This window comes from Schistocerca piceifrons, chromosome 10 (assembly GCF_021461385.2).
Source record: "Schistocerca piceifrons isolate TAMUIC-IGC-003096 chromosome 10, iqSchPice1.1, whole genome shotgun sequence".
NCBI lineage: Eukaryota > Metazoa > Arthropoda > Insecta > Orthoptera > Acrididae > Schistocerca > Schistocerca piceifrons.
This window is the reverse complement of record NC_060147.1, coordinates 121006209-121023356: the sequence shown is the minus strand read 5'-3', so window position 1 is coordinate 121023356 and position 17148 is coordinate 121006209. Positions and strand designations below refer to the sequence as shown.

The 17148-nt window shown below is 41.0% G+C and overlaps 1 protein-coding gene across 2 annotated transcripts in view; it reads left to right on the top strand.

The window, feature by feature from the left end:
• Positions 1 to 17148, top strand: part of LOC124718915 (leucine zipper transcription factor-like protein 1) — a 58956-nt gene that overhangs the window by 2495 nt on the left and 39313 nt on the right. For both annotated transcript variants that reach the window (XR_007005939.1, XM_047244569.1), the window contains exon 3: positions 10191 to 10385. Coding sequence is in view for 1 of the 2 variants with exons in the window: in XM_047244569.1 (XP_047100525.1) it covers positions 10191 to 10385 (195 nt within the window). In the remaining variant the exon portion in view is untranslated. The remainder of the gene's footprint in view (positions 1 to 10190; positions 10386 to 17148) is intronic.

Sequence of the window (17148 nt, the reverse complement as noted above, 5' to 3'; positions counted from 1 at the left end):
CATTACAGTAAAGATGCCATGTTCATTCCTAAAAACTTTGTTTGTTCCACAATTTGTAGATTATCATCTCTGTTTAAAGTGACAGAGTTTCTTCCTCTCTTTGTGCCAAAAACCATGCTGTTCATTTTCTTTATGTTTAATGTTAATTTATTACATACTGCCCAGTAGTAAATATCATATCCTTGAGAGTTTCATTTGCTTTCTCTAATAGGAGTTGTGATGTTTTATCAGTGACTATGATGTTGCTGTAATTGGCAATGAGAACTTTTGCTGGAAAGTCATCAATATATCATATTAACAGAATCTCCCGTCGGTTCTTGGTAGAACAACATTATAATAAATGCAAAGCACCAGTTTGCTTTTGTTCTACAATATTACTTTAATTGTTAACCAGTTTTCGGCTTACAAGGTGATCTTCAGACATTTACTGAGCATTATGACCAAAGAAGTTAAATGTTAGCAAACAACATTGGAAGAGAAGTAACACATATAGACATCTTTGCAATGAAAAAGTAAAAACTGAACAGTACATAAATAATAATGGAGTAGACAGGAAAACCTTTAGCACAAAATAGGAATAGCATGCCTACACAACAGTTTCTATTAATAAACAAAACTAATAAAATAAAATGAGTACTAGACAAGGCTGCATCAGGAGGTATGAAACATGGAGAGTGATACACAACCAATTAAAACAAGAGACAGTTATCAATGTGAATACATAAGGAACTTAAGCAATATCAATAAGATAAACAGAAATAAATAAATGCGGGAAAATGGAGGTGTTTGAGGGGACCTACAGTTTGAGTGTGGTGATACTGTATATGTGCAGATGGACATGTGTGTGTGCGCAAGTGTATACCTGTCCTTTTTTCCCCCTAAGGTAAGTCTTTCCGCTCCCAAGATTGGAATGACTCCTTACCCTCTTCCTTAAAACCCATACCCTTTCCTCTTTCCCTCTCCTTCCCTCTTTCCTGATGAAGCAACCGTGGGTTGCAAAAGCTTGAATTTTGTGTGTCTATCAACATACCAACGCTTTCGTTTGGTAAGTTACATCATCTTTGTTTACAGAAATATTTTTCCCATGTGGAATGTTTCCCTCTATTATATTCACCTAATTATGTTCTAATATCTTTCATTTCTAATCATGTCTCTTCTTGTACACTCCTGCATCCTCCTCAGGAACCTAATTTCCACAGTCTGTTTTTGTTTTCTTTTTGTGTGTAGTAATGCAGCTGTCACTCGCATAGGATAAGACAGGAACTGCCATTGCTATGCAAACCGTGTGCATTCACACAGAAGAAGGCCGGGTAGCGAATGCACACCCTTTGCCCGAGCTCTTATGGGACTCGTCAGCTTAGTCTGGCATGAGTTATGAGTGAATGGGCAAATATCTATTAGGAGTACTACAAATGTAGGTTGTGGACAGTTGGGAATGTGGGTCTCGCGGAAGGTGTGCAAGAGATAAGTCCCTGCAGTAGCACTATCCTCTGTGCCCTCAGTGGCTCAGATGGATAGAGCGACTGCCATGTAAGCAGGAGATCCCTGGTTCGAGTCCCAGTCGGGGCACACATTTTCAGCTGTCCCCATTGATGTATATCAACAACACCTCTCGGCAGCTAAGGATTTTGATTTAATTATCATTTCATTCTAGAGAAGCTGCACAGTCATCAATGGTATCTGTTCTTTTGGGAACAGATATCATCTTCATACATTTGAGAGACTACATGTAAAACTGAATTGACTGGATATTTTCCTCAGTGTGCATTTATTTTGATTTTGTTACTAGAAGATTTTAAACTGTATTCTTTGCATATCTTGTTCAGCTGGCACACTGATATTTGGAGACCATGTTCATTCTTTTGAATAATAATGATATTATCTGCAAACAGAAGTACATTAAGGTTCTTTTCAGTTGCAAGCTGAACTCCTTTGTTTACTTTACATTTCCATTGAGAAAGAAAGAGGTCAATGTAGCTACTAAAAAGAGTAGGTTCCAGTTCAACCCCTTGTCTTACACCGTGGTTAACAACTATTTTTTAAATTGATTCTTACCTGTTCTAATGGAACCCTGTCCTGCCTATAATTGAAATATTATTAAATAACTGATGAAACAAAAGTATGGCTACAATTCTGGCAGGCTACCCGACTTAGTATTGATTAAGACCAGTAACAAGGCATGGGTCCAAGAACTGATTTGTTAAAAATGCTTGATCTGAAAAGTCAGTAATTGAAAACAATAGCCATATTTTTGTTTCTCACTTCAGATGTAGTTGGTCACTGTCCTGAAAATAAATGGAATACACCTTTGTTGAGAGTGTTCCTGGGTCTTGTAAGTGTTTGAGAACAATATATTAATCTTCTTCTCGGGCTCCATATTCGGCAAGTCATCAAATGCATTTCTGTCAAAAACTCAAATTGATGTAAACAGATATAGAATGTAACTTCTTTAAAGTAAAACGCCAGATAAAGTTACTTTGGTACATATTCATCACATTGGAATAACCACAAAACAGTTTTTTCCACACTTTATGAAATAATTAACAATATAAACCCTAATGGTACATCAGAGACAAGTTACATTTCGATTTCTCTCCATAACAATTCACATCCAACTCTCAGTTTACAGCTAGCTAAAGAAAAACATAAACCATATTTGTTCGCAGATGTTACTGAAGTAGAATGTTTTGCATCATATACTTAGTCCATTTTGCTAAGTTTTGTCTAGTCTCTTATAATAAAAGGAGATAAATAGACATGACATAAAAATATGGGTCTCCAAACATCAAACTAAACCACTAATATTAAAAAATATGCATTACCGGTGTTACTGTAAAGGTACATTCCCGGTTGGACAGGGATATGTGATGACCTCAATAATGGGAACCAGGAAATAGCGGATGAACTATTACATAACATCGACTTTATTAGATGGCAAAACTGGGAGAATACTGTTGAAAAACTAGACTTTTCAAAGTCAAGCCGACAAGCCTGGTCCCTACTGTGTAAACTTGGAGGCACAAATCCACCTGAACCTCGGCCGTGGCAGAGCACGCACTGAATGAGACCGACCACGTAATAAAATTCGCCAACACGCAATTTCTGGCTGTAGAGAAGCACTATCACACGCGCTTGTTCAGAGGAGCTGTAGAAATACAAAAACACGCGAACAGTTTCAACAAGAAAGAGGAAAGCCTTAAGGTAAACGGATCCTGGCTTCCCGTACTGCAGCGAACGACCGTCACAGGTAGCAAGAGGAGAACCGCACCGGAAATGACCGCGGAGAAGCCCTCGGACGTTGGCGTGCCAGGTACATATAGTCTGCGGCTGCAAGCTCGGCTCCAGTTCACCACCGGCAATGGAGGGTGAAGCTTTGACAATGCCAGCCACTCGTGCTGGCGAAACGTCAGAAAAATCGTTAGATGAATGTTGGCCAAAGAACCCAAGACAGAAACCAATAGGCAGTTTGTCAAACAGATGAAACTCAATAATGGACTCCCACAAGGCTCTGTCCTTGCGCCCCTTCTTTTCAGCCTTTACATCGCTGACATGCCTGCAACCAGATCACGCAAATTTGGTTATGGTGACGGCTGGGCTCTAGCAACAGCCCACAGAAATACAGAAACTGCCGAAGATATCCTTATGAGTGACCTAGGGATTCTCAGCGAGTACTTTAGAAAATGGAGGCTACAGCCTATTGCTACAAAGACGGAAGTATCTGCCTTCCATTTGAACAACAAAATGGCCAACAGAGAACTACATGCCTATCTAGACGGGAAATTACTAAATCACAACAAACACCCAAAATACCTTGGGGTTACCCTAGATAGGACAATAACATTCAAAGAACACCTAACAAAAACTGCAGCGAAACTTAAAACACGCAACAACATATTGCAGAAGCTCTGTGGCACCACTTGATGCTCCACAGCATCTACCTTAAGAACATCCGCACTTGGCTTGGTGTATCCAGTGGCAGAATACTGTGCCCCTGTGTGGCTCAACAGCAAACACACACACATGGTAGAAAGCCAACTTAAAGCAACAATGTGTATTATATCAGGCACAATCAGGCCAACTCCTACAGTGTGGCTGCCCGTTCTCAGTAACATAGCCCCTCCTAACCTGTGCCGAGAACACACTCTGGTTAGAGAATTTCAAAAAATCATGACCAACCCTCAATTACAAATCCATGAAGATACTCACGACATCCAAGGAAACTGACTCCGGTCTAGGCATCCTCCACTAAAGACCGCACAGGCTCTGCACCAAACCAACTTTAAAATAAATGACCGGTGGAAAGAGGAATGGGAGAGCAGAACAGCAGTAAACTGCCACAGTATACCATGCATCTTTAGCAAACCAAAAGGATTTGATTGCCCTCTCAAAGTTTGGTCAACTCTTAATCGTATCAGAACCAACTGTGGGAGATGCACCGACTCCTTACACAGATGGGGTAAACTTCCTTCGGCCGCTTGCGACTGTGGCGCTGAGAGACAGATGGTCAAACACATCATGCAGGAATGCCCACTAAGGGCATATGAGGGTGACCCACAGGATTTCCTAATGGCGACCCAAGAGGCAATCGACTATATATTATTTAAGCTGGATGTCTGCTTGTGATTGCTCTTCTGTGAGTGTAAATTTACAATTGGCGGTGTCCTTATATACAAACTGTTACTTATTGCTCTGTTTATAAATATGTTTTTTCTTTTAATCGAGTTGTTTCTGGTATATCAGGCACAATCAGGCCAACTCCTACAGTGTGGCTGCCCGTTCTCAGTAACATAGCCCCTCCTAACCTGTGCCGAGAACACACTCTGGTTAGAGAATTTCAAAAAATCATGACCAACCCTCAATTAAAAATCCATGAAGATACTCACGACATCCAAGGAAACTGACTCCGGTCTAGGCATCCTCCACTAAAGACCGCACAGGCTCTGCACCATACCAACTTTAAAATAAATGACCGGTGGAAAGAGGAATGGGAGAGCAGAACAGCAGTAAACTGCCACAGTATACCATGCATCTTTAGTAAACCAAAAGGATTTGATTGCCCTCTCAAAGTTTGGTCAACTCTTAATCGTATCAGAACCAACTGTGGGAGATGCACCGACTCCTTACACAGATGGGGTAAACTTCCTTCGGCCGCTTGCGACTGTGGCGCTGAGAGACAGATGGTCAAACACATCGTGCAGGAATGCCCACTAAGGGCATATGAGGGTGACCCACAGGATTTCCTAATGGCGACCCAAGAGGCAATCGACTATATATTATTTAAGCTGGACGTCTGCTTGTGATTGCTCTTCTGTGAGTGTAAATTTACAATTGGCGGTGTCCTTATATACAAACTGTTACTTATTGCTCTGTTTATAAATATGTTTTTTCTTTTAATCGAGTTGTTTCTGGTATATCAGGCACAATCAGGCCAACTCCTACAGTGTGGCTGCCCGTTCTCAGTAACATAGCCCCTCCTAACCTGTGCCGAGAACACACTCTGGTTAGAGAATTTCAAAAAATCATGACCAACCCTCAATTAAAAATCCATGAAGATACTCACGACATCCAAGGAAACTGACTCCGGTCTAGGCATCCTCCACTAAAGACCGCACAGGCTCTGCACCAAACCAACTTTAAAATAAATGACCGGTGGAAAGAGGAATGGGAGAGCAGAACAGCAGTAAACTGCCACAGTATACCATGCATCTTTAGCAAACCAAAAGGATTTGATTGCCCTCTCAAAGTTTGGTCAACTCTTAATCGTATCAGAACCAACTGTGGGAGATGCACCGACTCCTTACACAGATGGGGTAAACTTCCTTCGGCCGCTTGCGACTGTGGCGCTGAGAGACAGATGGTCAAACACATCGTGCAGGAATGCCCACTAAGGACATATGAGGGTGACCCACAGGATTTCCTAATGGCGACCCAAGAGGCAATCGACTATATATTATTTAAGCTGGACGTCTGCTTGTGATTGCTCTTCTGTGAGTGTAAATTTACAATTGGCGGTGTCCTTATATACAAACTGTTACTTATTGCTCTGTTTATAAATATGTTTTTTCTTTTAATCGAGTTGTTTCTGTAATTTTTACTGTGATGTTATGAGCCATACGCTAAATAAATAAAATAAATACTGGAAAGGTGCAAGGCACATGGTAATAAACAGGAATTCGTAATATGCACCCTTACTGCTGCACTGAGTTTGTGAGAGTTGAACTGAGAGTCGAACTGTGAGAAACTTAGTTTAAGTAATAATAGTTATAGGTAAAAGAAAATTAGGTTCCGTTCAGATTGGTGTGTTAATTTACGTTGGAGATACTCCGGGAATGCCAGATGGCTGCTCGTGATGTCAGAGCGGACAGGAGTTTGGAAGGCAGTGGGGTATGCCACAGACTGAAGTTCTGTCATAAAAATTCCTGCTGGATGCACATCAGTGCAAGCCATGAAAAATGTGTACTATGCCCAAGCAGAATCACTACTAAGATATGGTTTGATTCACCACCCAGCAATAGCTGTTTTATTGCACAAAAAAGAATTATAAGAGCCATGGAAGGCTCAGCACCTCGATCTTCATGCAAACCCTCATTTAAAAAGCTTCATATTCTTCCATTACCGTGCCTATATATCCTAGAAACAATGATGTTTATAAGGAAAATCATAGATGAAAATAGCAAGATTGCTCCAAAAAACCAAAATATCCATTCATACAACACAAGGAATAATCAAGATTTACATATGCAGCTTTCACATACAACACTAAAACAAAAAGGACCACTGCAATCAGGGAAAAAAACTGTATAACAAACTACCTAAAAAAAATTAAGGCAATAACTGGCATGCATATAAATTCAAAACTGCAGTGAGTGACTATTTGCTACAGAATTACTACTATAGTGTTGATGAATTTTTATCTACAATGTAGATATGTGAAAAACTTAAATAGTTTATACAATTAAAGCCAAAATAAGAAATGTGTACATGTAGATTTATCTGTGTATTATATGTGGTCTATTACATATATGTGTGTGTCTGTATAATCAAGGCCGAAAGTATGAAATGTGTGCGTGTAAAATTTATTTGTGTATTTGTGAAATGTTCTTCCCATATGTTCGAGAAGGAGGGAAACCTCACATTAGAAAAATATTATAACACCAAGAAGGTGGATCGTGTTGTACGATTGATTACAGCTGTATCGCCATCTACTATTCCCCAGAATCACACAGATGTTGTCTCATAACACAGAGCTTATTACAATGCACATATTTTTATAAAGACTTTTCACTACCTCTGTGAGGTGAGGCCGATATCCACAGCCAGGTGCAATCTTCCGTATGCTATCACAGCTCACACCGTTGAAAACCTCGATGCAATAAAGGCTGTACAGGCTCCTAGGTTAAAGAAGCTGTTACTTCTGAGGAACAAAATGAGTTTAGATCAGGTAGTTTGTGCACAGACAATGTGTTTGTAAGAGCATTATACGAGGCATATCGCAAAACTGAGGTCTGGTGACCAATATTTAACTGACGGTAGGTGTGAATGAAGTTTCACAAATGCAGAACTGTCTACTGACTCTTTAAGAACGTACAGTAGTGTCGGTTTGAACCAATGGTCGTTTACCACTCAATGAGAACAGATTGCGATAGCCGAGACAATCGTAGATCCCACCAGACGTGAAGTGTGTGGCGTGATTAGATTTTTGCTGGTTATGCTTAATGTATGGACCTGAAATAATGAGTGACAAACAAGTTTGAAAATGTTGAGAATTTCAAAATGGCAGCACAAATGTTCACAATGAACAACTGAGTGGCAGACCCAGTATTAACATCATTGATCAAGTGAAACAAAAACTTAGAAGTGATCTGGTTAATAAATTCCAAAATGTTGCTCAAACCTCAAGTTACAGGATTGTTACTGTACAGCTGGGATATCACAAACAGTGTGTGGGGTGCATTCCAAAAATGCAGCACAAAGATCAAAGAATGTGTAGTGCATGGCAGTTTTTGGAGTGCTATGGAAAAGACATTGTTACAGGCGACGAGATGTGGATATCCAACACTGACACAGAATCAAAACAACAGTCAAAGCAGTGTTGGCATTCAAATTCAGCCAATCCAGAAAAGTTTAAGCAATATCTGTTCTCAAATCGAAAAACGATGGCTACCATTTTTTGGAACGAAAAGGGTGTCCTTTTGAATGATTTCCTTGACTGTGGGCCAACAATTACAGCTTACGTATAATGTAAAATGAAATGTTGACCAAACTGAGATACATGACCCAGAATTGACGATGCGGGGAACTGTCGTCTGGCACAATCCTCTTTCGTCACAGTGCACTCCGACACACTGCTGCCAAAACTGAACAGAATATTCAGGATTTTCATTGGGAACTATTTGATCACCCTCTGTACAGCCCCAACCTTGCACGAAATGACCTCCTCTTCTCGCATTTGAAAAAGAGGCTGGGTGGACAGCAATTTCAAAATTCTGACGAACTCTAGTGTTACTAACTGGTTCAATTCCCAGGCTCAGACTTCTTTGCAGAGGGGTTAAAGAAGGTGGTGCTGTGCTACAGAAAGTGAACAGATATGAACAATGATTATGTGGGAAAGTAAAGTAAATACACTACTGGCCATTAAAATTGCTACACCACCAGAGACAAGGAATTGAACCGACAGGAAGAAGATTCTGTGATATGCAAATGATTAGCTTTTCAGAGCATTCACACAAGGTTGGCGCCGGTGGCAACACCTACAACATGCTGACACGAGGAAAGTTTCGAACCGATTTCTCATACACAAACAGCAATTGACCGGCGTTGCCTGGTGAAACGTTGTTGTGATGCCTCATGTAAGGAGGAGAAATGCGTACCATCACGTTTTCGACTTTGATAAAGGTCGGATTGTAGCCTATCATGATTGCAGTTTATCGTATCGCGACATTGCTGCTCGCGTTGGTCGAGATCCAATGACTGTTAGCAGAATATGGAATCGGTGGGTTCAGGAGGGTAATACGGAATGCCGTGCTGGATCCCAATGGCCTCTTTATCACTAGCAGTCGAGATAACAGGCATCTTATCTGCATGGCTGAAATGGATCGTGCAGCCTTGTCTCAATCCCTGAGTCAGCAGATGAGGACGTTTGCAAGACAACAACCAAACGGTGTTTGCAGCAGCATGGACTATCAGCTCAGAGACCTAGGCTGCAGTTACCCTTGACGCTGCATCAGAGACAGGAGCGCTTGCAATGGTGTACTCAACGACGAACCTGGGTGCACGAATGTCAAAACTTCATTTTTTCGGATGAATCTAGGTTCTGTTTACAGCATCATGATGGCGGCAACCGTGTATCGCGACATCACGGTGAATACACATTGGAGGTGTGTATTCGTCATCGCCATACTGGCGTGTCACCCTTCTTGATGGTATGGGGTGCCATTGGTTACACATCTCGGTCACCTCTTGTTCCCATTGACGCCACTTTGAACAGTGGACATTACATTTCAGATGTGTTACGATTCGTGGCTCTACCCTTGATTCGATCCCTGCGAAACCCTACATTTCAGCAGGATAATGCACGACTGCATGTTGCAGGTCCTGTATGGGCCTTTCTGGATACAGAAAATGTTTGACTGCTGCCCTAGCCAGCACATTCTCCAGATGTCTCACCAATTGAAAACGTCTGGTCAATGGTGGCCGAGCAACTGGCTCGTCACGATACGCCAGTCACTACTCTTGATGAACTGTGGTATCATGTTGAAGCTGCATGGGCAGCTGTACCTGTACACGCCATCCAAGCTCTGTCTGACTCAATGCCCAGGCGTCTCAAGGCCGTTATTACGGCCAGAGGTGGTCATTCTGAGCACTGATTTCTCAGGATCTATGCACCCAAATTGCGTGAAAATGTAATCACATGTCAGTTCTAGTATAATATATTTGTCCAATGAATTCCCGATTATCATCTGCATTTCTTCTTGGTGTAGCAATTTTAATGTCCAGTAGTGTATTTAGTAAAATATTACTGCCAATAAAAACCTTTTCTCGTGAACTTATTTTTTGATGAGCAAAAGGACCTCGGTTTTGGAATACACCTGATAGAAAAACACAGCAAATGAATAAAAATAAATAAATATTGGAATACTGGAGTGAGAGGTATCCGGAGAGCTGACTCGGACGGGGCACCCGTGCCACAGGCTGTCGGAGGAGACGTACACGGCAGAGGAGGTGCGGGAGCTGCTGTGCGGGCTGCGCGAGGCGGTGCGCGCCGACGTGGAGGCGGAGCTGATGAGCCACGGCCGCGCCACCGCGCTGCTGCTGCGCCAGCTGCTGGCCCAGGCTGAGCGCTGGCACCTGCGCCTCTCCGCCGACATGTCACAGCTGCAAGACAGGTGCGGTAAACTTACTGTGTTATCAAAATCTTAAACGTGGCTGCAAAACAACAAGAGGTTGAAAAATCAGTCAACCAGTTCCAAGTAAAGGTTTATTAGCCCTCGACCTAGGTTTTGATATTTGTAAAAATATCGTCTTCGGAAGTAGTGGGCCATGTTACATCACGTGATGTTACATTAGATTAGATGAAGCCAAGTGGCTCTTATCGTAAACAAAATTGGCAAAACGAGAACTAACACAACCCATGTCTTTAGATATCAGCCAGATTACAAATATCTTTATTTCAGAATGAATTCTCACTGATAAATGCCCATAGTTAGAGGCTCTTGTGAACATAATATAGTAGTAGGTGTCACAGGATAAAATATTTGCATGCATGGCATTTACATTTATTAATTCTTTGCTACTAACTCTGCTCACAATAACTTTTGCAGACGGGATCCACATATACTGCTGGATGTACCTATAATATTATATTAATGTACGAGACATATTTCGGGAGATATGATGTCGTAAACATTAAGTACGAGACTAGACACTGCATGGTACTTGTGTGGGTACGCAGCTGTAAATAAATACCTGGTTTCTACACTATTTATTTGATAAACACATCCTGTTACAATCAAATTCGGTTAGTGACATCTTCAATGTTATTAATATGTCAATGCTATTAATTTATATTAATGCTTTTTTAGGTCAGGACCACCTATTTGCAACTGGATAAAGAAAACATTTGTTTTACCAGTTGCAGATCACCTCAGTTTATTAATGCATTATCAGTGGCCTGAAGTACACATACATTTTCATTTGTATGCAGTATCTTTAAATCTCATATTCTGTCATTTTACATGTAAGTTATGGACATTTCTGATGTAAGTACCTTTTTCTTAATGTGTGTTTTATTACATATGGTGTATGTTGATATTGTTATATATGTATTCCTGCAGTGTTGCTGATGAAATTGTTGTTCTCCCTGTCGTATGAAACTCAATTTTCAGCCCACAGGTCACAAACTGTATATGAGGTCTGTTCAGAAAATTGCAGAACTTTATCCACAAAGTTTTTCTACTCTTACCTTTTACTTACTTCGCATGGTCTCCTTTGAAATACTCTTCTGCACAACTGATACACTGCTCCCAATACCGTTTCCACTTCCAGAAGCAGTCTCGGTATACCTTTTGCTGGATAGTGTGAAACCATGTCAGCAAATTTTCTTTTATCTCTTCTATCCCATTGCAAATGTTTGTCCTTTCAAAGGAGTTTTCAACTTTGGGGGAAAAAAAAACATCTGCAGGAGCCAGGTCTGGAGAGTATGGAGGTTGAGGCTGCACAGTGATTTCGTTTTTTTTTGCAGTAGTCACTCACCAACAGGGATGAATGTGCGGATGCATTATCGTGACGCTAAGGCATGAATTGTGTCACATTTTCTCGCAAGTGTCGCAACGTGTCCCGATAGTACCATCAATTAACAGTTTGTCCCTGTGGCACAAATTCGTGATGAACTAATCGTTCAAAGTCAAAGAAAACTATCACCGTGGCTTTCACATTTGTATTGACCTGACGAGCTTGTTTTGATCCTGGAGAACCTTTCCTGACTCATTGTTAAGGTTGAACCTTGTTCTCAACATCTTAAACATAGACCCACATCTCATCAGCAGTTACGATTCTCTTAAGGAAGATTTCATTCTCATTTGTGCGATACTAAGCCTCTTCACAGATTGCAATGTGAAGTACTTTCTGGTCTTGATGTAAGACGAACTTTGTGGCAAGACGATGCGTTGCATGATGCTGTGTCACGATTTTGTGACATGGTCCAACTGCAACGTTACATTCTTCTGCAATATCTCAGACAGTTAGTCATCGATTGGCTCACACAATTTCATTGACATTTCTGACACGAGTGTCTGCAGTAGACGTCAAAGGGCGTCCTGAATGAGGGTCATCTGTAACTTCTGTCCGGACATTTTTAAACCATAGGGACCATTCGTAACACTGAGGACAGCTTAAGCCTCATCTCTGTAGGCTTCCTGGATCATTTGGCGTGTCTCTGTAAATGTTTTCTAGTGTTTCACACAAGATTCAATGCAGACACGTTGCTCCTCTGTCTTTACCACATAGAAATTTGCAAACTGTGTGACGCAATGTTCTACTTATTACAGCACTGAACAATAACTAACAGACATATGACAATGAAACATACAGCAATTACACATTAAATATGGGCAAGTGCAGGGATGCCAACTACATTTTAGTCCAACACACCATTGGCATAAAATTTCAAATGCTGCTGAATTTTTTGAACAGCTCTCGTACACTGCCCACTATGTTAAGTTGTTTAGTGTTATACCAGCAAATTCCCAGTTCTTTAAATAATCAAACTCCCAATTATAAAAGAGCTTCAAGTGTCTGATTTTTTTTTTACAAATTAGTTAATATGTTAAATATTTGTCTTTAAGTGTGTAAGCAAGAAAAAGTTTAGAAAAGGTTTGAAATTATACCTAAAGTTCATTGGAAGTTGCTAAGTGCTCTCATTATGAAACACTGAGTAATTTGCACACCATTGTAAGCAAAAGTTATATTTTCACTCATCTCAGTGTTTACGACATCATATCCCCTGAACTATGTTTTGTATAGTAATATAATTTTGGAGGTACATGCATTGATATACACTGATAAGCCAAAACATTATGACCACTGCTCACCATGATACTGGATACTGCCTGGTGGCATTGCAGGCATGTGATGCAGTAAGAATAGTACGTAAGTGAAACACACGGACAGGGTCACCGTAGTGAAGATATGGGCTGCAAATAGGGAAATCCATTGATATAAGCGATTTTGACAAAGGGAGATTATTATTACGCAGAGCCCATGAATGAGTATCTTGAAAACGGTGAAGCTGGTCAAATGTCTGTGTGTTGCTGTTGTGAGCATCTGTGGAAAGAGGTAGAAGTACAGTGAAACTACTATTAAGCAATAAATGGTTGGATGTCCACAACTCTTCATAGAACATGGGGTGCTGAGGCTTGTCTGCTCTGTAAAGTATGATAGATGGTGATTTGTGGCATCTCTGCTGTTTTGGAGCCCACCGTTCAGTGTACGTTGTCGAACATGCAGCTCCGTAGCAGACCACCCGTACGTTTTCACATGGGGCCATCGGTATTTGACTGTCAGTCACTGGAAACACGTTGGCTCTTCGGATGAATCACATTTTTGCTACACTACATCGATGGACATCTCCACAAATGCCGTCCTCGAGCCGAATTACAGCTGGAAACGTGCAGCGTGCCACAGACTCAGGCTGGTGGCAGAAGTATTATGCTGTGGGAGACATTCTCCTGAACTTGCATGGGAATTTTGTAAGTATCAAAGACAGACTGACAGCTGCGAACCACCTGCATCCCTTCATCTTCAGCAATACATCAACATCTTGGAGCCAGAACCACACTATAGTGGTTTAAGGAGCATTGTAAGGAACTCAGTTTGACATCTTGGCGACCAACCAAATTCACCTGATATAAATCCTATGGAACCCAACTGGGTCGTTCTCAGGTACCATCACCGCATAACAAACTATCAGCCCTTTATTTACTCAAATTAAATTACTTGTGCATAGACATCTAACTCCACAAACCCACCAACAAGCTGTTGGATCCCTAATATGTAGAGTCAGTGATGTATTTTGTTCCAAAGACAGACAAATAAGCTGTTAAGCAGCTGCTCATAGGAGTTTTGCTTACGTGTAAATAGTGTCTGCAAAGTGTGTTGGCAGTAAAGTTAATTGTAAAGAAGTAATAAATTAAGGTGTCATGGGTGATGTGGCAGTTTTACTGCATGGACAGCTGAAATTTATTAGGGTTATAACTTTGCTTCCACCATCTTGCAATAGATGGCAATAGCGGAAAATGATGGTGCAGGTGGTAAGTCGTAAGTGCCATACAATAACACCATCAAAATATTGGTCAGTTTTTGATTGAATCATAAAGTTATTCTTGATTGAATACATCAACTTATGAGCCCACTTCTCATTATTTGCGGGAAGTTTTAATTTTCAATGCTGCAAGAATGGATATTTTGACATTAAAAATTTGTATGACATGGGAAGAGAGAAGGTTCTTGAAACTACTGAGACAGATGGAAACCATCACAGGAGATCATTATCAAATGGAATTGATGTGTTTCAGCTGAGCTCTGAACAGCCACAGCATATCGTTAGACGTGAGAAGGTGATTTTGCAGCGTGACAGTACTTGACCCCATGTCACAAAACCTATAAAAACATACTTGCAAACATTGAAATAGGAAGTCATACCCCACCTGCTGTGTTCCCCAGACATTGCTCCCTCTGACTACAACTTTTTTCAATCAATGACACACGATTTGGCTGACCAGCGCTTCAGGTCATACGAACAAATGCAAAATTGGATTGATTTGTTGATTTCCTCAAAAGACAGCCAGTTCTTCAGCTGCAGGATTCATGTGCTGCCCAAAACATGGGAGAAAGTAGTGGCCACTGTTGACCAATCCTTTGAATTTTAATTTTTTTTGTAAGTTTTACACAACAAAGCATCGAACTTTGAGAAAAATCTCAAATACTGTATGAATTAAGTCCGGGTATTTTGTGCACCATCGCTTACAGTTTCTAACTGTAATACTTGTCTTATTGTGTTAAACTTTTAACATAAAATTAAATCTGTTAGTGAGTAGATTGAAACAGCATTTTAAATTTGGTAAATAATTATGGGAAATATTGAAAATTGAATTTTTTTTTTGCCCCAACACAATAACTGGTAACAAGTTCTGGGTTAGCATTTTAGCAATATAGATAGTGTTGCCAACTGTGAGAAGTATTTTGAGATGTCTATGGTCAAACATTACACAGGGATAGTCAAAAAGGACTTTACAGCTTTGGAATGATAAAGAAATTTATTGAGAGAACTTGCAGAATTGGTCGATGCGTCATTTTGTAGCAACCAACCTCAAGTTTCACATAAAACTGTCAGGTGCCATTTTGGTTGGATGTAACTACCATTTGTGATGTAGCAAACATGCCACATGCCACCCCACACTCACTGCAGCAAATTGGGCATAAGTTGTGCGACGTCAGAGTAGATTTGATTTCTCAAGTCGTTAGAATGTTTGGTCGATAATGAAACCCCAGTGTTAGAAATAGAGTGATGTCAAGTGTGGGGAGTGAGGTGGGAGTGCAGTTGGCCTGTCATAGCCAGTCCACACCTGGGAATGTGATTACTGAGGAAATCTCAAACATTCATGAGGAAATGCGTTTGTGAAGTGTCTGACATCTTCACTGATCTGTGGAATTAAAAAGTTTTCAAGCATATCCAGATACACAGTACCAGTGACACGCAGGGAAACTGTCGATTTATTGGGTCACAACGAACAGCCCGTCTCAACAAAGCTCTTATGCCCAACCCTGACCCCTTGCCACAAGGATATGATCCTTGTGGAAGACCTATCCAATCCACCAACTCGTCACTACATATTCCAGTCCTGACACAGACGTATCCTACCCCCATCAGACACTAAGCCATCTGAGAAAGCAGCCGTGTCATACGCCAGCTCTGCTGCAATCATTGGACAGCTTTTTATACTGGTTTGACTACCAGCCAGCTGTCCACCAGCATGAACACCCACTGCCAAACTGTGGCCGAGAGCAAAGTAGACCACCGTGCCACGCAACGTGCAGCTGAACATAACACGCTAGATTTCAGTGGCTACTTCCACTACCTTAGCCATCCAGATTATCCCTTGCCCACCAGCTTTTTTGAACTGTGCAGATAGTAATTATCCTTACAGCACATTCTCTTACCTCGGAAGATATCCCAGCCTCAGCCTGTTATTGATGTGGTCTTCAGTCCTGAGATTGGTTTGCTGCAGCTCTCCATGCTACTCTATCCTGTGCAAGCCTCTTCATCTCCCAGTACCTGCTGCAGCCTACATCCTTCTGAATCTGCTTAGTGTATTCATCTTTTGGTCTCCCTCTACGATTTTTACCCTCCACGCTGCCCTCCAATGCTAAGTTTGTGATCCCTTGATGCCTCAGGACATGTCCTACCAACCGATCCCTTCTTCTAGTCAAGTTGTGCCACAAACTTCTCTTTGCCCCAATCCTATTCAATACCTCCTCATTAGTTACGTGACCTACCCACCTAATCTTCAACTTTCTTCTGTAGCACCACATCTCGAAAGCTTCTATTCTCTTCTTGTCCAAACTATTTATTGTCCATGTTTCACTTCCACACATGGCTACATTCCATACAAATACTTTCAGAAACGACTTCCTAATACTTAAATCTATACTCAATGTTAACAAATTCCTCTTCTTCAGAAACGCTTTCCTTGCCATTGCCAGTTTACATTTTATATCCTCTCTACTTCGACCATCAACAGTTATTTTGCTCCCCAAATAGCAAAACTCCTTTACTACTTTAAGTGTCTCATTTCCTAATCTAATTCCCTCAGCATCACCTGACTTAATTCGACTACATTCCATTATCCTCATTTTGCTTTTGTTGATGTTCATCTTATACCCTCCTTTTAAGACACTGTCCATTCCGTTCAACTGCTCTTCCAAGTCCTTTGCTGTCTCTGACAGAATTACAATGTCATCGGCAAACCTCAAAGTTTTTATTTCTTCTCCATGGATTTTAATACCTACTCCGAACTTTTCTTTCATTTCCTTTACTGCTTGCTCAATATACAGATTGAATAGCATCGGGGAGAGGCTACAACCCTGTCTCAC